We start from the raw sequence: 21,820 nt of genomic DNA, 5'->3' as shown, positions 1-21,820 counted from the left end.
AATGCGCAAGCTTAACTGTGAACTGGGTTGAACTCATGCAAAAAGCTTGTTTCAAGCATGTTTCCTTTCCTCCCACCTGGATCTTTCCTGGTTTGTCCATAAATTGGTGGGAGTTTTGACTCCTAAAACGGTGCTCACAAATTATTATCTGAGACAGAGACACAATTGCTAGCCTATTCCCACTTACTTCTAAATGCAATTTCTATGTTAGAAGAACACTTACCCATATTTCTACTGGTTTTATATATCTACTAACAAAGTGGTTTTGGCCTGTATCCCACACTTAAGGCAGAGTTGAAATGACACCTGACTGGAAGTGCGACATAAAAGGGATTGTGTTTAGTTTCTTGGCATCAGTGTTCCAGGCACAGCACGATCCTGTAGACAGCAGCAATTTCAAAAGGAAAGGGCATTATCTATCACTTGACTTGGGAGAAGTTGCTTTCAATGTATTAAGTTTATCAGCGCTTCTGAATAACATTTGAAACATGAAAACACCTATTATTAAAAAGAAAGTGACAACAAAACACCATCACCTCCCCTCTCTGATAAAATTCAAGCCAATTCGAAGTCTAGAAAGGTGCCTTAAAGATTAAGAAACCTTATCTCTCTTGGCACATTTGGGAAAAGCAATGCCAAAGAAAGATAAAATCTGGTTCTGAAAATTACACTGGTGGCTTATTGTTGCCTGAAGACTTAGCCGAGAAGCAGGCTGGGCTTTAAAGAGGCCACACAAATGTTAATTCCTCTAGAGTACGTATCACAATACATGCAATTCAGAAAGATACATGTTTCCTCCAGAGGAATGTTGATTTATATGGACTGTAAATAGCCAGAAACCACTGTGCACTGGGTGAATGAAAAGGATGTCCTCCAGCCATACCCCTCCATCACTGCAGAGATGGACACTGGTGAGATGGACAGGCTCCAGGAGACCACAAACAAGACTAACATCCATGCTCAGTTGGGAAGGAGGTGTTCAGGCTGCATCCACTGCCCCCAGCGCAGGTGTTGTTGCTCTATCCAGTATCTATTCAGTGACAGAAATGAAGCAGTCCCACAAGCAGGGACTCAAAATTGTCTCAGTCCTCTCTTGTCCCTGTCACATTGTCCCATCACTGACCCAATGTCACAAACCCTCTGGCGCCCTCTCCCCGTGGCTGTACAAAACTTGCACTCTCCAGCAGCCAAAGGCAATAGGGGAACTCTCTACTCCAGCCCCATTTGCAGACTAAGGGGCACAGCTCCCCTAAAGACGCTAGAAATGCAGTCTATCAGGGGTTATGCAACATGATAATTTGGATGCAAATTTTTTGTTCAAGAAATCCACAGCCCAGAAGAGTAAGAAGGTACACATCAGGGGAAATATCCCTTGAGCCTTACCTTGTCCTTAAGCAGTTTCCCTGACACAGGCCAGAAAAGATGCCATAGCCAGGGCACTGAACTAACTGCACCTTTGATCTCCTTCAGCACTGCGCTTCCCACCACGGCCTTAGATCCCTTGCATCTCCCACACCATGTAACCAGCCAACCTTTCAGCGACTCGCTCTGACTCCTGCAGAGCAGAAGTGATACGGCCAAATACATAATGGTGCAAAAGCAAACCATTTCTCCGCAGTACCTCCACCACATCATCCCAAGCTCTCAAACATGTTCACATCAGATTTTACTGGTTCATACTCACATCATTCCCAGCTAGAATGGCCTGGATCACTAAAAGCCAGATCATTAAAGCTGATCTTAAAAAAAACAGTTTTCTTCATATTCCACACCTATTTCTAAAAGGATTCCTGCCTCTTGCACACTAAAAGCAGCAGCATTCACATGTACGTGTACTGTTTGTGTCCTTCACAGTGTCCCTTGGCTTGTTTCCCCTAAGACCACTACATCCAAAAATTACTGAAGCTGGTTTGATTTCTCCTTATTTATTGTCAACTTATAAAATGTTTCTCAAAACACTCACTAAGCACATGCACGAAACGCTTGGCTAACGGTACAAGTTCTTTTCCCTTTTGCAGCAAAAGCCTGCACTATTAGATAAGCCTTGAATACTGATTTAAAGGTCAAAATATATGTGCTCCCTGTTCCCATCCCAGACAGTACTCTTTTGAGGCAACCTCTCCTATCGGCAAGCATAAAGGCTGTCAATTTCGCATCAGAAGCAGGGTAAGCCAAAATTCTAACCGAGCAATCCTTTGAAGATTAAAGTTCATCAAACCTGAGCATCTCCATGCCATTGGAAAAGCCTGCACTTCAGCTGGGGGTGGTGAGAGAATTATACCAACATGGAAGGGGCGGGGGGGAGCTTCAAAAAAACCCACCAAACTACCCACAAACACTGCCCGAAACAGAAAATTCCAGACTTGGATTCTCATACTTACATTAATTTAAACACGCAGTTTGTTGACCAAAAAAAACCCAAAAATGCTGCTGACTCCAGTAGTGCACTCAGAAGCCCATTACACACAGGCAGTGAGCGCAGCTAATTCCAGCATGCACCTGCTGAGAAGATGTTCTGGGGATTCAATGATGCAACCCCATAAAAGCACTTTTTTTTAGTACAGTGAGGATACAGACATCAATGCAGCCAAACCCACAGCATGTGCTATTCAATGTCCAAGTTAGATTTTTGCCTCCAGGAGAACTTCCAGTCAACACCCTTCTCTCCTTTTCTGTCATTGAGAATAACTGGGGAATTTCTGTTCAAAACCAGACTCACGAGCCCCAGCTCACGCCAGTGCACTGACTAATGATTCACTCCTCCTGCAGTGCAATACAGAGCACCAATGTAGTCCTCCTTCCTTTCCAGCCACAGAAAAAGCGACTGCCAGATGTCTTCTGCAGTAGATTCAAAGTGATCTCCTGATCTGTCCATCATACACAGATGAGCCACTTTTGAAATGTCAAAGCAGAAGAGGGACCCAGTGCAAAAGACACATTTTTGGATCTCATGACAGAAAATGTATCTGCCTATACGATATAGAAGAAATACCACCTTCCCAGCCTGCATGGCTTCTGAGACAGCATTTGTGAACATTACCTACATGATTAAAACAAGCAGTCTTGCAAAATCCAAGGGCTTCAACAGAAAGAAACAAGACTGATCCTAAATTAGCGAACATGTTGGCATTCCTGTGCCAGCAACTAGAATCAGTACCTACTCAAACTTCTCTGCTGACAAAGCAGCTTCTGTGTGGCGTTCACATGACTGGAAAGTAGCACTCCACTAAAAGCCTGCGTGAGCTTTGCAGTGTAAAACCAACAGCCAGCCTTCCTCCCAAAGCACTGCTTAGGGGTCAGTGCTTCACAACCTGTGAAGCACACTTCCTAACCCAGGCCTCAGTACCAGTGGTTGTCTTGAGATTACCAGGGTCTACAAAGAAGAAAACACAGTAGAGACTTTTAACAGTTTTCCTAAGCTCATACAGCAACTTCACAGACAATAAAAATGACTAGAAAATCTCCATTTCTCTTCTAGCATTTAATGGTAGGCAACTAAATGAAACATCAGAAGTTCCAGTCACGTGCTAGTTCAGAGGGTGTCATTTGTCTTTGGTGTGAACATTCAGATTAGTTTGAAGCACCTATTTTTGAAGAATGCAAAGTTTTAACAAAAGGATTTAGCAAAAACAAACTCTGAGGCCCTATGCCAACAGTTTGATTACATAGCACTACACGTAACTCATATATTGTACTCATTTCCCGCTCTCACTTATTTCCCAGTTTAGTAGCCTATTGCAGTTATAAAACCAAGTTGCATGGCTGCCAAAGTATAAATACATTCCAAATGTTTAATAAGATTTTTTAAAAAATATCAAAATACAAGTATGTTGTGGACAATAGCACAACAACAAAGTAAAACACAAAGTACACTATTCTTCTCATTGTTTTTGTTGGTTTTTTTTTAAAAGCTACAGAATTTATTAGTTCAGTGCCCTTTATCCTGGCCTTTCTAAATTTCAAGCAAAATTTATAGTCCAATAAACTTCATGGATAGGTTTTCACCTTCATAGCAGCAACACGTCATACATCTCCAACCATCTGAAACACCCTAAGCATCACACACAGAAGGGAGTGAAGCCTCTTGTACTTGTAGTTCCATTTTTTTCTTCCTTCCCTTTCTCCTTTTTTATCTATTCTGCAATATTTTATTTCATACTTGAAACTCTAAGATTAAGTATTTAAGCCTGAGGTATGAGAGCTAACCAGATAAGACATTAGATTAAGATAAACTTTATTTAATATGAACAGATACATTTTAAAAGGTGGGAGAGCATCTGAACACTGTTCTAGTGATTCATTTGAAATTAGATCATGGTGAAGACTATGGTATGGTTTTAAAATAGAAAAAGACAAATCTGTACTTGCAATCAGAGGAAACCGTATATTCCATTACATTGCAAGAAAAACAACTAAGTGCCTATGGCATTTTGCTACAGTAGGAACACCACACAGGGAAGCTTCTCTTTGGATACTTGGACCTGAGCTGATGGAAGCTGAGGGTCCTCAGCTTCCAAGAGACCTATCAGCATTCAGCACTTCTCAGCATTTAGTCCCCATCTAACAGGCACTAACCTATGAGGGAAGAAAGACCTTCAGCTCTCCCTCAAGCATTTTGGACAGATGACAATTTAAGGAGGGTTACCATTGGTACTTAAAATTGCAATTTATAATTTTGTTGTTTAGTTGTTCTTCCATGTAGCCAATGGTAGAAAAAAAATTATTTCAGAACTCTAGATTAACCAACCACTTCTTAGCACAAATTATTTCTTTGCTCCCTATGATATACAGTAAATAAATTGATCCCTTACTATAAAAATGAGAAATATGTCCTCAAGCTGTGCAAATATAACAGTACAGTTTTCCACCAGAAGCATGAATACATGAAGGCAGGTGCACAAACTGTTAAGATCATTGAGTCCAACCTTTAACCTAACAGTGCCTGTCTTAAATGCCCTCAGGGAAAGTGATGCAACCACTTCCCTACGCAACCTGTTCCAATGCTTGATAACCCCTTTCCATGAATAAATTTTTCCTATTACCCAATCTAAACCTTCCCTGGTGCCATTTCTGCTTGTTCTATTTGCTGGCTGCCTGGGAGAAGAGACTGACACCCACCCTGCTACAGCCCCTGTCAGGGAGCTGTAGAGAGCGACAAGGTCCCCCCGAGCCACCTCCTCTCCAGGCTGACCCCCCCCAGTTCCCCCAGCCGCTCCCCACCAGCCTTGTGCCCCAGCCCCGGCACCAGCCCCCTGCCCGTCTCTGGACACGCTGCAGCCCCTCTGCGTCCCCCTGGCAGTGAGGGGCCCAACCTGAACACAGGAGTCGAGGGGCGGCCTCGCCAGTGCCCAGTGCAGGGGGACAGCACTGCCCTGGCCCTGCTGGCCACGCTGTTCCCGGCACCAGCCAGGATGCTGCTGGCCTCCTTGGCCACCTGGGCACACGGGGGGCTCATGCCCAGCCGGCTGCCGACCAGCCCCCCCAGGCCCTTTCCCCCCAGGCAGTTCCCAGCCCCCTGCCCCCAGCCCGCAGCGCTGCGGGGGCTGGTGTGACCCACGGGCAGGACCCGGCACTCAGCCTGGTTGACCCTCACACAACTGGCCTGGGCCCATCGCTCCAGCCTGCCCAGACCCCCCTGCAGAGCCTCCTGCCCTCTCGCAGATCAACGCTCCCCCCAGCTGGGGGTCACCTCTGAACTCACTGAGGGGGCACTCCATCCCCTCGTACAGGCTGTCGATAAAGCTATTAAACAGAACCGGCCCCAGCACGGAGCCCTGCGGAACACCACTGGTGACCCCTCGCCAGCTGGATGTAACTCCATCCCCCACCACGCTCGGGGCTCGGCCAGCCAGCCAGCTTTATACCCGGCACAGAGTGCACCTGTCCAGGCCACGAGCAGCCAGTGTCTCCAGGAGAATGCTGTGGGAGATGGCGTCAGAGGCTCTGCTAAGGCCCAGGTAGGCAACATCCACAGCCTTTCCCTCATCCACTAGGCGGGTCATCTTGTCGTAGAAGGAGATCAGGTTCATCAAGCAGGACCTGCCTTTCACAAACCCGTGCTCTGGGCCTGATCCCCTGGCTGTCCTGCATGTGCTGTGTGATGGCACCCAGGATGATCTGCTCCATAACCATCCCTGGCACCGAGGTCAGGCTGGCAGGCCTGTAGCTGCCTGGATCCTCCTTCCTGCCCTTCTTGTAGGTGGGTGTCCCCCAGAGGAAATCACTAGTGATTCCCATTTCTGGCAAGCTACTTGAAGGGAAAAAGAAGTGTTTCACTGCATTTGTTTACACTGATTTGCCCGAGTATTTCAGTATTTCTGTACAGTTCTTAACTGATACCATACAGCTGTTCAAAACAATGGAAATAAGATTAAACCACGGTATGCTGCAGTAGGTCCATCAAAAAAAACACTGAAGATCACAGAAGTTTACATTAAAATCCAAACTTTCAGATTCTGAACAGTCTTTATTCCAAATTCTATTCTTTGCAGTGTCCCATGGGCTTTACTATACGGACCGCACAAGCAAATATGTTCACAAATCACCTGTTATTAATTTGTACACCCTTCGAAGAAAGGAAAAGATGGGTGTGGAGATTCTTCTCCCTGGAACTGGCTGCTCTCTGGAGAGCAGAACTGTTAAACACAAATCTGACTGTATTCCTCAACACAAATACTTTTCAGATGTAGTAAACAATTTATAATTACTTAGCTAAAATTTTAATTAATACCCCTATGGGGAGCAGTAGAAGAGACTGCAGAGCTCTCTTATGGGACTTAATGTCATAGTCTCCCTAACTTTGTCCACTTTGCACCTGCATTCTTAATTTCTTGCGTAGTTGACTGAGCATTTTCAAAGCAAGTATCATCTTGTGTGAAAGACAGTACAAGCTGCACTATAGTAAGAACTGTGTAGAAAGTTACTAAACACAAAACGCATAATTAACACAAAGTTAAAAATTGTCAAAAGGGCAGTCTGGATACACAGAACAGTTAAATTTTTGGCCAAGAGAGGAAATGAAACAGGAATTCAGTGAGGTGGAAAGAGAGGAATAATTCCAGATGGCAATAAAGCCGATCCCTCTGCCATACCTGCCATTGTGGCAGAATGCAAGGCAGGTCAGAGAAGAAGCCAGCTCTGCTGGAACTAAGCTGCAGGAGACGGAGTGGACAGAGATTGCTGGATTAAATAAATAGCTCCTGTTGGGAAACAAGCAAAAGCAGTTTCAAATTACTTCCTGTAGCAGATGGGCAAGAAACTGAAGGGCTTGAACTGTTTGATTTTTATAGCAGCGTGAAGGATGAAAGAGCTTCATTTTGTGCATACTAGAAACATGTCACAGCAGGGGAAATTAATGGTGAATGCCACAGGAAACTATCACAGAGATATTTCTGGGAGGGTTGGAAAGCAAACACTAGCACGTGCAGTGTCAGCGAGAGACTTTATTCACTTTTGTGGATAAACATGATGTGAAAAGACCATCAAGAAAGAAGAGCTATTCTAAGAAAGTTAAGGAGGTCAATTATGAAGATCTTCGCTCCCTTTCCTAGTGGAAAATAAAGCACAGAGTACTTATTTCAGGTAGAAGAGTGCTGAAATAGAGTACAGGGTGCACTGATAAAAGGAACAGTTCTTCCAGATACTTACATACATGTCAACAGCTAATGGGCAACCTGCATGATATGTTCATAATTTTACCTGCATCATTAGTTTACAGTTCTAGGTGGAGCTACTTTTGTACAGAATCGGACCCTGGCAAGAGGTCCTCTTGACCACCACTGGACAGACAAGGATGAAACAGGTCCCAAGTGCTTACCAAAGACAATCACTCTTCACTCTAAAAGCATCCAATTTATCAGCTATCCAAGCTGAAAACTCAAGAGCTCCCTAATTACATTTAAACAGCAAAAATTATGTTTATCTATGTAACCAACAAGAAAGTATTTCCAGCTATTTTTAAGACAAAAGAATTTCTTTGTGGGGCTCAGGATGAGAAATGTCCACCTAAGAAGTAATTACTTGAACATTTGCAAAGAATTACAATGGAAGAGAGGAATTCAAGGTTTTTGAAACAGATCTGTTATGTTGCCTCAGCAGTGCTGTCATTCACAAAATGGCTAAAATATTCCAGTAACATATGCATACTGCTCCCAAGCCTATCTGTACCATCTCTCAGCTCTTAACATATCTGTGACGCTAACACACACCCTCTCTTTTTGTGAACTAACTCTCTGTGAAGTCTTGCTCTTTCTTTTCAAAGCACGGTTATGGTGGGACAGTGGGAAATATAAATTTCAAGTCTTAGATACCCTTTCTAAAGATGGATAGTGTGAAAAATACTCCACTTGCCAACAGCTTCATGCTTATCACAAGCCAACTTTAGCTCTGCCACATGTAGTAATTGCTTTCTGGCTGATGGACAAAGAACTTTGTAGAGCAAATTAAATCATCTGAGAAACAAAAAGAAGCCAGTCAGGTCTGTGCACTCCTCTTAAGGAACTACCTTAAGCAAACATAGCTGCCAAGCTGGTATCACTGTGAAAATTATTTTCACTGAGAATTAAATTGCTCACAGCGAGTCCTCCAGCCACAGAAGCCAAAGGTTTCATCTGCTCAAAGAAACCAGAAAACTCTCCTGTGAAACAAAAGCCTGAAGAGTCCCAACTCTCAAAATCACGCACTCGAGGGATATTGTGGGTCTCTAATTCAGAAGGTTTTATCTATACTATGTGAAGGACAGACTTGTTCCTAGCACACGTCAGGATTAATCATATCCTGATTATCATGAAGATAACCATAATCTTAGGCTAGCACTAATTTTGGTGGCAGGATTAGTTACTTGGGGAAGAAAATACTTTTTTCCATCATAGCTTATTTTTACAGATGTGCTCAGAGGCTTGCAATATTAGGTCCAGGGGAAAAGGCAACATGTATGACACATTATTTGTATAAAAAAACACCGATACAAAACTAGATACATATTTACAGAGTGCCAGTGAGAAAGTTAATTCATCAGTAAGTGGGTCAATTCATAAGGAAATGCTGCCTACTGACGTTTATTTTACTGCATTGCACACAGCTCATACCCTCCACGCAGATTAAGAAAGAGGGCACCAACGCAGCAGAATACATAGGCTTTCTATACCTCGCCATCTAGCCTCAACTTGGGGGCACAAAGATTTCAGTCCCATAAACATACATTGTTTACAGAAAACTATTCCTTATCCTGGTCAAAGAGGCACAGGCATTGAACAAAACTACACTTTACCAACTACTGAAGGACACTCCCTGCAAACAACAACAAAGAAAATAATCCACAATCCTCCACCTTTTTCTTAGCCAGGCTGTTGTGAGTTTAGCCGGACAGATCTTTAAACATAAGAGGTAGTTTACAAATGCTAGGAGTCACACGCCTTGGGCTGAAATCCTAAGAATATAATATTTCATTGTTCTAATTGTCACAGCAATAGATTAAATATACATGGTATTTCTGGAATCTAAAAGATTACTTTATTTCCAAACAATGTATATTATTATTTGTTACTGGCATCCTTCACTTGAAAATCCATCATTTGCAGTGCAAGAAAACATAGACAGCACAATGAAAGAAGAACACACTGTGGCATAACGCATCCTGCTCGTATTTGGAAGAAATCCAAATGGAAAAGTTTCTGATGGACAAAGCCAGCACAAGTTACATTAGAGATCTCTGCATCATCCACTGGATTCCTGGTCGTAGGAAAACAAAACTACCTGGCTTGGACTGCACAGAATGAAACAAGTAAATGAATTTACTTAAATAGTAACAAAATACAGCACTGACTATGCAAGTGTGAGTGGTGACAAATTTGTGCCTGCATACGCTTAAAAACTGACCATTTAAAATAAAATAAAAACGTGTGCTCAATCATGTTTTTAAACATAATATGAACGTAACATACTTTCAACAGTATTGTTTAAATAAGATCATGACAAAATACCAAGACGTTTCTGCTTCTTTTTGCAACAGTTAAAATGTTACATGCATGTCTTTGCAAAAACAAAACAGTGTATCATCTCAGTTCCAACCACTCTGTCTAAACAAGGAGAAACGTACTGACGATTTCTAATAAAACAACAACATTTTCCCCTTAATATAGTGGAAGATTCTCTGTATTGGATAAGTGGTGATACATTAATTTGGAAAATTCATTCTAACATTTTCAGGTTAATGGTTTTTCTTCTACATTAGTACTGGACTGTTACTCTGGCTCCAGAACTGAATTCTATCCTGCTGAATTAAGGTCAAAATCAGTATTCCTACTGCACGAGGGAAGTTTACATCCTGCTGGGAAAATAAAAATGTACTATTAACTTCTTTTGGTAAGAAAAAAAAGAATCAACAATGTAAAAAAAATGCTATTTACAAAATACAGCAGTAATTCTACTAACACATTCTAAGTAAACATTAGTTTCCAAAACAGTTAAAAATTTGCAAGTTAAAACTAAGAAGATTTTTCATACAAGGTTTTCACTTCTACACATTCATTGCATTAACTATTTGAACAGCAGTTATATGTTAGTAGCTATTATGCACACATAGCATTAATGTTCAGCTGTGGTCATTTGGGAGGAAAATTCTAAATAAACATTATGAATATATAAATAAACATTATCAAGCTACTTCTTCCTAAAGGTCAAAACCAATTCCATGTTTGCCTTTGCACTAATCCTGTATATTTTTACACTCCATTGAATATAATAGTAAATATACTGTTAGAAGATAGTATTTAAACTGCACCAATATCTACAGCCTGTGTGCCAGGATCCCTAACTGATAAATTAATATGAAATATATTGCCATAAGGCTCTATTGCCAAAGCTGTTGTTTTAAGTGTGAGATGGGCAGGTAAGAGGTTTGCGCCAACTTAAACTAACAACAGCAAATTTCAAAGGTCTTAACACTATGCCATTCAAGTCATATAAGTTTGCTGCTTGTTTCACAAGAATTGAGACTGTGTGCGTGGCTGTTACATTAACAAAACCCTTCTGCCAGTGTAAGGGGTCAGCCTCTGCATTTACAGGCTGCCGAACTTGCCTACCGCTTATTGCTGTGCTGGGATTAACTGGCACTTACAGATCACAGTAGGCTATTTTGTTTGGGTTTTTTTAATTTAAACATGTTAAGGTATGAAAGCTCCTATTATTACTGCCAAAGCTCTGAAAAACATCCACTGTGAAAAACTGTTCTATATTTTACAAAGAGGCTACGAGAAAGTAACCGAGGTCTAGATGAGATGGGTGCACCAATAACAACAGCCTCATGATGCTTCAGTCAAGGAAGCCAGTTACAGGTCATGCACATCAAAGGCAATTTCTTGCTTCTGGAAGCAAGTAAGTTTGATCATGATCTCCTGAAAACCAAAAAAAAAAAGTCTCTAAAATAATACATTTAACTTGCAAAGGCCCAATTAATCAGAGATTCATTTTTCATCATAGCCAATATTCCATAATAAAATTCCACAGCCTGTGGATTATTGACAAGTTATTAACAGCAAAAGCTTTTACAACTCCAACATCTCTAACTGTTGTATCAAATTATGTTGGATTCCTATGCCTCACAGGGACACAGGATATATTCAACCAATGGCAAAAACCAGCGCAGCAAGTAAAATACTAAACATAGCTTGTGTAAACTGTAGAAACAAAGAGGCACGTGATTTTTAAAAGGGCAGACTTGCGTTTGAATGGAACTACAAAAACTGCGTTCTAGCAAACAGCTGCTGCAATTACATTGTCTTAAAAAAAGGATCTTTGACTAGTGTCATAAAAATTGCTCTAACACAAGCAGCTGCTACGCAAAACTTGTAAGAAGTAAACGTTTCTTTCTCATAAGGAACTGAAGAGATGTTAGGGCTTCAGCATCTCCGAAACCTCATGTCTGTCAGACATCTCGGAAGGGGCGAGATGCTGGTACAGAAGTCTTGCAAAATGGGGTGCTCCCTCAAACCAGGGATCATCTGAATCAGCCACACTGCTTTGGGTTCTGCCATGTATTTTGCACGAGTCTGTAGTTAATACCTTACCAAAAGGAAAGGCAGAGAGCACAGCCAAGAACGCGTTCACACACAGAGCACCATGACCTGCCATTTTTCGTCTTACTTAAAGTAGTGTTGAGATTGAGTGTTTTCTGAAGGCGACAAGAAAAGAAGTCACGCAGCGGTGCCACGCGTTTGCCCCCGCGGCAGCCCGCTCCCCTCCCCGGCTCCCCCGTGCTCAGACGCCGCAGCTTCAGCAGGGAACCGGCAGCGCGCGGCGTTCGCTCGCATGCGAGGACCGGCGAAGGGGCCGCCAGGTCTGCACAGCGGCTGCGGGGCACGCTGCTCGCCGCACCACCGGGCTCGCCCGCACCACCGGGCAGCGGCCCCGGTCACTCCGCCAGCCGCCGCCTCCAAGTTCACTGCACCTCGAGGCGCAGGAACTGCGGCCGGCCAGCACCCCGCTCCGCGCCTGCCCCGCTGCTCACCGCCGGGGCGGCGCAGAGGAGCACGGTGAGGCACCGCAGGAGCGGAACCACCGCGGCTCTGCCCCGGGCTCGCTGCCTCCCCGGCGGCGCGGAGCACTGGTGCGCGCTGAACGCCCCGCTCTGCTCTGCCCAGCGCGCCGCAGCCCGCGGGGCGGGGAGACGGGAGCCCCTACCTGGGATGGCCAGGTTGGTGAGTGGGGTGCGGTGGATGCTGCTGGGCAGCGCTGCCATCCAGTCGGCGAACCGCAGCTCGTTCTTGCCCTGCGACGAAGCCATGCCGCCGCCGCGCCCCTGCCGCTCTGCCGCCGCCGCTCGCTAGCGCCCGCCCGGCCCCGCCTCCCCCCGCCGAGCCCGGCCGCTGCTCCCGCCGCCTCCGTGCGGCGCGGCGCCGGGTCCTGCCAGAGCCCTCGGGCCTGCCGCTGCCACCGCCGGGCTGCCCGCCTGGCCACTCTCAGCGGCGCGTACCGGGCGGCAGCACCGGCGGCGCGGCCCGGAGCGCTGGGCGGGCCCGCCTTAAATACGGCAGGGGGCTGGGGGAGGGAGCGGGGTCACGGCCCGGGCCTGGGCGGGAGCCGCGCCGGCACCCCCCCGCCAGCGCCAACACCAACACCCCGCAGCCGGCCGGCGGCCCCGTCGGCGGGAGGCAGCAGAGCCCGCCCAACGGCTCGGCCGCAGGGCTGCAGCCGACGGGGCACCCGCGGCCGGGGTGGCGCTCACAGCCGGGGTGGCGGCTGCTGCCCGGCGCAGCCCTCACGCTGGCCACAGCCTGCCTGGCCTTGGCGAGTGGCCGGGCGAACGCCCCGCCGGGGCACGGCTCGCCGCCGGTTCCTGCGGCGTGCCCGGTGACTGGTACACGCGTCCTGGCCGGTGGCTTACTCAGGATAACCACAAAACATTGCTCCTTACTTGAACGCTCCTTGGAGAGCTGTAATTTTTGGGGCAATGATTTTTTGTTGTCCTTTGAGGATGATCCGAAGTAATACATTCCGTTCTCATTTCCAACCTAACTGCCTTCGGGGAAGCGTCTTGACTGTTGGCATTAACAAAGCATTTACATTCCTGCCTCCAGACCAACGAATCAATGAACCTGATAAAGCTCTGTGAGCCATCTTGAACTGTTACAACCAGCCTGGTCTTTTGACTTCTGTTTTTAATCAAAGTTGTTGACACAGGCGTGGAAGTTCACCTAGTAAATCTGTCAAAAATAGTGCCTGGAGAGAGCCATGCCTGAAGCCGGGATCAGTGATCACCTTGCATTCCTAGGAGGGATCAGCTGTGGTCCTGTAACTTCTGTACTTGCTCAACATCTTTTATGACAGCTGGCTTTGGAAGTGAAAAGGCAGGGAGCCACTAATAATAACTGTCTTTTCTCATTCTGTCCAAGTTTCCAGAGCAAGTACAAAGAAAAGCTTTTCGTTCAGCAACAAAATAATGGAACAATTTCTTGGGAAATAAGTGAATATTTCCAAGGTATTTAAATAAAGGAAGTTTTGGTCACTCACTTTTTGTAACAGAAGTAGCTCTTCAGGTGGGATTTGACAGGGGTAGTGTGAGCAGATGGTCGACCTCGGGGAAGATGTTGAATCTGAATGAAGCAGAACATGAAAAAGGGGGAGGACTAAGCAGGACTGAGACAGGTTTAATTTTTGCCATATTGCTTCCTGCCTATCAGGATGCTAATCTGCGCTTTCCAAAATCACTGGTATTAGTAAACATGGGGGTGGGGGGTGGGGAATGGGAGCAGAATATCCACATTTGCAATACAAAGACATAAAACCCACTAATGACCTAAAGATAGATGTTACTTTACATCCTCTTCAAAAGGCAGAAATTATAGTAAAAAAAAAATTAAGATTTATTAAGAGCATTCAAGTAAGGTGTAATAAATGTTTTTATCAACATGATTGGATCAGATCAGTTTAAGTGGCAAAGTTATTAATGGATTGCACTGGTTACATGGAAAACTGCTGCTGAATTTTTATCCATACCACTATGTGTTCTATCTTTTCTGAGATAAAACTGAAGTATACAGCTTTTTGAAAGGTTAAGCATCTTGTTAATACTGTTGTTGATCTCTTACAGTCTCTAAAGCTTTGGGTGTAGCTCAGACCAAAATAAAAGAAATGCCTGCAGACCCTTGACATTTTAAAATATATTAGTACGTATAATAATGCCTAAACTATCTGATGTCATTGCAGGTCTCTCAATAATGCTGCTTTCTGTTTTCCTGGAGAACTGTAAAGGTCCCTCTCTACTGACTAGAAACTTGTTGACCTTCTCTTCCACAAGGAATCAGAGCTTTTGTAAGTTCTTCTATTTAACACCCAAAGCAAGATTCCTCAAAATCTTGATTTTCAAACCATTGATACTGTGCTTTGTAAAAAACAGTCCCCTCCAACATTTCTTATCCTAATCATGTTTTAAGTGCTTTGCTTCTGTTTCTAATGCACTGTAACTGCTAAGATAGCAGGCTTAAAATCTGTTGCTGGATCTCTATGAATCTGTGGGAACACAGGCTTAAATAATTTGGGGGGAAATGGGATGAAAGAGGAAGCTTTTATGGGACAGAAAGTAGGAGAAAATTCTACAGCAACCTGAAGAAACATTGATGTGGAAGCTTTGACTTGAAATAGAAATGTAGCTTTCTAGAGCTTTTCAGTGGTTTGAAGCTTCAGTCTATGTATCTGCTTGGGAAGAGTTTAATAAGAGCCGGACCGAACACTTTGCTCGTCTTGGTTGAAGAGCAGCTTACTGTGGTTTAGCTTGAACCTGTCATTTTACTAATTTTAACTGATTTATAGACAATGGCAGCCTGTAAATCAAAATGAGAGTATCCACACAAAGTTTTGTTCCTATTTAAAAAGAGCAAAAAAATAAAAGTTACGGTTTTGGTCAAATTACTAGAATCCCTACATATAACAAGTCTGAGCTATCAAAGAAAGTGGATTTCAGGAATCAAAATACTTTAAAAGGTTAATTACCTGGTACAACAAAAATTAAAGGCGGTCCCAAGATACTGAAAAATACCTTATTTGCTCTTTTATTCACACCTACGCTAAGCTCACTGAAGATCCCATGAAGAGAAGGAAAATTGAAATCGTACTGTCTGTTCATCACGTATTGTGTTCTCTCCAGTCTGTATCTATAACAGCATGGATGAATAGTGACACCTCTGCTTGTATGGAACAGAAAAACTGAGTAATTTAGCCAGTAGGAATGTCGCTTCAGTGCTCAAAATTAATTTCATTGTTAAAAAAGGCTTTCCATTGGTTTTGTTCTCTTAAAAATTAGCATTTTAATGGTAAACATTCACAGTTATACTTTTTTATTTTAACAGATACTTTGCCTTTTCATATGTCTTTGGCATCTATTTTAATCATGTGAATAACAAAGGAGTAACAGGATCTTTTTCTCTAAATTACATAAAGTACATTCTACTCTGAAAGGTAAAAGAAAAAATGGCTTAATGGGACATTGTCACTCTGTTATTTTCCTATTATATTTGACTTATTTAGAGGCTACTCTAAATCTGTTGTTAATGAATTCAAAATGAGGCTTTGAACAAAAGGATTACTATTGTTTAAATATTTGAAGTTTTACAGTAAGATCTGCTTCTGAGGTTTGATCTCTTCATCCTTCTCACTGCCCATTTCTATTAAAAGAAGCTTTTCAGAACAGATCCTGGCTGCCATCCCATGTTTTCAGCTCTTATGGCTTTAAATGACTTAATCAGTCACATCCGGGCAGCAAAGCCTTTCCAGTTGTCTGCAGCTGAGTTCCCAATTGTTGTCTTCACACCTGAGAACACAGTGAATCCATGTTATTCTGAACTTCATTACTCCTTATGGCTAACAGGTGTCAAAAGTAATTTTTACCTGTAAGACAAGCACATAAAACCCTAAAAAGCCAAAGTAAGTAGATTGATTGAATGAGATAGGGTTTTTTTAATTATTGTATGGGTGAATACATAAAGTGACAAGTATTTTTTTTTGTCATTTCATACTTCATCTGGCTACTTTGACAATCTCATCGTGCATTCATCAAGCAACATCTATTTAGCAGTATTCGTCCTGCCAAAGCAGCTTACAAAATTTCAGAGCAGGCAGAAACAAAGCTTTGTAGAAACAGGGTAAGCAGTCTCTTCTTCATTTTATGGGAAAGAATATGACTGTTTCTGCTTTTCAAGCAACAGAAAATGTGGTTTATCCTGCACTCTGATTTGTTATTCTCTGCTAAGAAAATCTGAGCAGCCTTGCTGGTGGGGATATTGAATCTCAGAAGGAGTCATATTTTTTCTGGGCAGCTGAAAAATGTCAGAATGTTAATGCTATCCACACTTTTTGTTGTTGTAAACTACAGAGACTGTGAACATGATAGGATAATATAAAGATCCAACATATGTTTTTAATTGCATACTTTATAACTAAACAGACATGTTACAATAATATACAGAGGAACAAGGGAGTCTATGTGTCTTAATGCGAGTAAAAATCAAGTCCAAAATGCATAATACATCTACTATTAGAACAGAAAGAAATTATCAAAGTGTATGGCAAGACAGTTTGTTGTAGTTAACTGAACTCTGGAAACTTAAAATACAGAGACTAAAAGATGAATGATAATATTTGTATCCAGTCCTCAGGTGGAAACCAATTTCACCTTAGCTACTTCTCTCTGAAAAGCATTTTTCAGGTTTCTGCAAGAAGATACATTTTTTTTTTCTAAGTTTGTCATGCAGAGTCATGCTGTGTCTCACCTAACATGTTTACTTAAGAAACACAACAGTGGCTACTATTTTTGCCAGGTTAAAAACAAAGAAGTTTGGTTATGTTGACGTTACTGCAAATACTCTAATTGCATTACCAAAGCAGCAATGGCATAACATGAAACCCCCTGTTTTCTAGCCAGTGCTGTAAGATCGTAACAAAGTATGCAACTTCAGTGCAGAAAAGGATGAGAGACATGTTGCTTTTTTATTTATAAACCAACCTGACAATGTTTAAAAATTTTCTGTAGAACCTCATGAGCATTTTGTCATGAACAAGTCTCTCTGTGTCTTGAAGGCCCCACATTTACTTTGGTAAACAACTTGCAGAGAAAGTTTGATGCAAGCATTTTAATTTCAGCACACTCTCAAAGTAAAAAAAACATGTCTTAACAAAAACATGAGCTAAATGAGCTAGTTCATGGTGGAGTTACCACAGGCAATGTAGAAGCAAGCTCCAGGGCTGATCAAATCCACATAGCCACCCAGTGTACTGTTGACATGGTCACAAAAGACCAATACAAAAATATCTACCTTTGTTTAAAAAAATAGTTGAAAGCCCTAAACCAGTCTCTCCCTTCCTAAGTTTTAAGTTATCCAGCAGCAGCAAAGAATGAAAAGTTTTCAGGGCAGTCAGATAGTCCCATGACTCTACCTAGTTTTGTCAGAAAACAGAGCCCTTTGTATGAAAATAAAATTTTGACCAGTCTAACTAAAATCTTCTCTAAAAAGCAACATGAAAATAGACAACACATTCCAGAAGAATTCAGATTGTCTGGATGCTGAGATCTTACCTTTAGAGTTGTAGCTAGCACAGACAAGTTAGGAATGTTCAAGGCAGGGTAAAATCTGTTAAAAATGTAAGACAGAACCAAGTCAAGAAAAAGTCCTATTTTCATGGACAATATTTATTGTGTTATCACATACTGGTAAGAAAAACCAAAGAAAAATCAGTGAAGGTGGCAGGAATGAAATGGATGAGATAATCAGAAGTGGATAGTGTTGCAGCATTTTACAGGGGACCACCAGAAACAGTAGATGCAATCGGTTTGTGTCTGTCAGCCATTTAGGATGTAGTTCAGACCTACTGGGCAGAGTGTTTAGCAACTGAGGGAGAAGAGGGAAATAGTATTTACAAATAGATAATAAAGTACTTCTTAATTTGTTAAAGCACAGAAATTAAGTGCTATAAAAAGGGACTCAGATTTTATGACTGTTTCTTTACCATCAAGATATCCAGAATGACATCTTGTAATTGATATTGGCTATGACTGAGCAGCACATATGCACTATTATGTAGTTCCCATTTCTTTGATGTAGGATTATTTTTAGAAGAGCAAACATCAGTCAAACTATTCACGTTCTGTAGTCAATGTTATTTAAAAGAGGCTAAAGGAAACTGCATTAAATGAGAAAATATAGTGAAAGCAAATAAATATATAATGGCTGCTTAAGCAATAATAAACAAATTATTTTTATTTCTCTGCCTGTTGGAGAATAGTTCAAAATCAGTGAAGATAATGACAGTACTCCACTGAATTCAAAGGGATTTCAATCCCCTGGATGGAAAACAAGTATCCATTGGTTAATAGCTGGTGCATCTACTGCACTTATATCCTAAGCCACTGGAGATGAAAATTCTTTTCTATTTTTGAATAGAAAGCGTGATGGATGACACAGACTTTCCAGCAGGAGCTGCAGAGTACTAACAGTGGTCAGTTCCACTCTTGTCAACTGGAATCATGTTTCGTGAAAGATGCAGCTCTGCCTCCTGGATGAGGCTTTCCAAATAGGCACCTGCTGTTTGCATGGTGATGAAGCACTCCCAGAAGGTGTTGAAAATAGTCAGCAGGACTAATGAGATTTTAGCATACTACTTGAATTGGTATGCCTTCACATTTCACAGGCTGCAGTCAGTGCCTGCTGAGGCGATGAGAGGTAATGTTCCTTTTTAATTACACACACCCCATGATCAGTGTGAGCGGTGCAGTCGTTCCAGCTCAGCATCTGCAGGCTGGGTCATACAGGATGCAGGGCAGTGTCTCAAAGCCCAAAAAAAGGGGTGGTACAGCTGGCTTCTCTAGAGGGAGATACAGGAAGGGGTTGGCACAGATGCTAGAGAAACAGAGATGACAACCAACTGTGGGAAGTCAGAGTTCTGTCATGTGCCTCACTTCACTGTTGCTCAAAGGTAATATCTTGGGCAACAACATAAAAACCCCATAAAACTTCTTACATGAAACCAGGGATATTTCTTCTTGCAGTCCAAGAAAATGAGGTGAGAGAGAAAACGGACAGAACAGGAGAATGGAAAAAATGGGTGGTAACAAAGAGAGGGAAAGAATCCCCCAAGGGCATGGAGAAGTATTATATCCGAAGGTGGTGGCATCACCAAGAGGTTAGAGATGAAGTTCTGGGGCTTATATCTGACCCTGGTCTTGTCTTCTCAGCTACAATGGGATGGAGGAGCTGATCTTGCTTTTCCTTTAGCGAGCGTCTGTCCCTCTCCCATCAAGCTCTTCCTGATTCCTGTAGATTTGGCTCCACTTCTCCCTGCTTTGAATTGCTGCCTCACCTTTGACCTACATGTCTAATTAAATTATACACCTAAGACCTTAATTGCCTGACTGCACTGTACCTGATGAACCATTGCAAAAGGCTGTAAATATTTCTGGCTAGAGCCTGGAAATCAGGCATCAGTTTCCAAAAGAATTTTCTGCCCATGGGATTAGGCCCTAATTGCTGTGCATCACAATTGGCTACTGGAATGAAAAATTGTTAAAAACAGTTTCATTAAATGTAGTGCAGCTCTGGATTATAAAGATAATTAAGTTTGAAAATGTAGTGATCCGTATGACACCAAGCAAATAAAAGGTATGAGGGATTCCTAATAAAAATACAATCCCCTTAAGATTAAAACTCATTATTTTTTGCAATATAAAGTCAAACATTTTAGCTGCTAGGCTGTAAAATATTTAGCTAATTCTCTTGGGAAAGACCAGGGTTAAAAAGGCCATCTGAGTCTTCTCCCTGCAAGCACCATAAACCAATGCAAAGGGCAAGAGTTGCAGTCTGGTTCCAACCAGCCCTCTCCCACTGCTCTTGAGCAGGTAGGAGAGCCTGCAAACTGCCCTCCAACATGCTGCAAGTGCTGCACACTTTCAACAGCTCATGCAGGTTGCAGCTTTAAAACAGTGCTTCTTGCAGCCTGGCAGTATTTCAGCACTGTTTTCCCATTTTACCAGTTTTTAACTATTTTTCATTGGATGCAGTAGCTTGGAAATCCGAATACAGCCTTGATCCACTGAGGCACCTACATACGGTCGTAGTCTGACAAAGAGGGTTTCAGCACATGTTTTTTGCATTCAAGGCCTCAAAGTCTGGTTGCTTCTTTCTAACACCCAGAGCACTGTTGAAAAATGCACATTGACCAAATTAAAAGCATCCCTTCAAAAGCTGGCTTTTGCCATCAACTAAATCAAATATGGGGCAGGGAAAATGGACCCTAGCAGGATGGCAGTGGAGGGATGGGGCCATTCAGGATGAGCAGCTGGATGGAAAGGAGTGCTCGCTGTGCCCTTGTCAGCAGGACTGGCACAGGGGCTGGGAGCATGGCTGTTCATGCCTTGCCTTACGCCCACAACACCCACTGTGAGCACTAGAGGTCATCTTGGTTGGTTTTGGTGTTCTTGGTTGGTTTTGGTGTTCTTGGTTGGTTTTGGTGTTTTTCTTTTCAGGGAAGAAGGAAGTCTCATCAAAGTGGAGTCTAAATTCGAAGTGTCACTTGCAAATCCAATCACTCTGACAACGAAACAAAGCCCCAGTGCTTCCCACAACAGCACTGGCCAGCTCTTCTCCTTGAAGCATAGCCTGAATTCAGCATACCATCACTTCACCTTAATATATAAATGATCTTTTAGTTGTTCTGCTTTTTTTCAGGCACTCAGTCTTCCCTTTACAATTTTTCAGGGCCATAGGTGAAAAGTAATCTTTTATAGCAATAAATATTTCCTGACCTTTCCACAAACTGGTTGCTTTCAACATGTGTTCTTGAAAGGGCTGAGTAGGTTAGAGCACAACTACAATTTAATGTGCAGTGTCTGCTCTTCCTCATGTCAGCTCCAGAACCTGTGGATGTCAGTTGGGGCTCACACAGAGAAGACAATGAAAAGCAAAAGAATGCTGCAATAAGTAGCACACAGATGTACAAACTTCACTGAAATACCCTTTCTTGTGTGTCCAAAACCATTTCTGCTACTGTGCAAAACAGAAACTTAATTCAGCCAGCACAGTGCTGTTTTCTTTCACCTAAGGGGAGAGCCAGGGTGTTCTCCTTGTGGTAGTTACAGCTTTGCAAAGCCCACATACCTGAGGGTGAAGCTAAACTAACCTCAGGAGGAGGCTGGCAGGAGCGGTGCTGGGAATACAGTGCAGAGAAAGCTCCTCAGGCACTAGAGCTGACAGGGAGCCTGGGTCTGGAAAGCCAGGGGATGGCTGGGTTGTATCCACAGCTGCTGTCAGGGCAGCCCCCAGTGTTAGCAAAGGCACTG

General features: G+C 42.9%; 1 protein-coding gene across 2 annotated transcripts in view; it reads right to left on the bottom strand.

Moving 5' to 3' along the window:
- Positions 1 to 12,985, bottom strand: part of PLCXD3 (phosphatidylinositol specific phospholipase C X domain containing 3) — an 81,331-nt gene extending 68,346 nt beyond the window's left edge. For both annotated transcript variants that reach the window (XM_037374429.1, XM_037374428.1), the window contains exon 1: positions 12,679 to 12,985. In XM_037374429.1, the coding sequence (XP_037230326.1) occupies positions 12,679 to 12,781 (103 nt within the window). In that variant the 5' untranslated portion in view covers positions 12,782 to 12,985. The remainder of the gene's footprint in view (positions 1 to 12,678) is intronic.
- Positions 12,986 to 21,820: the final 8,835 nt, after the last annotated feature.

This window comes from Falco rusticolus, chromosome Z, assembly GCF_015220075.1.
Source record: "Falco rusticolus isolate bFalRus1 chromosome Z, bFalRus1.pri, whole genome shotgun sequence".
In the NCBI taxonomy this organism is placed as follows: domain Eukaryota; kingdom Metazoa; phylum Chordata; class Aves; order Falconiformes; family Falconidae; genus Falco; species Falco rusticolus.
Note: the sequence above shows the minus strand (reverse complement) of the source record. Positions and strands in the feature narration are given on the sequence as shown.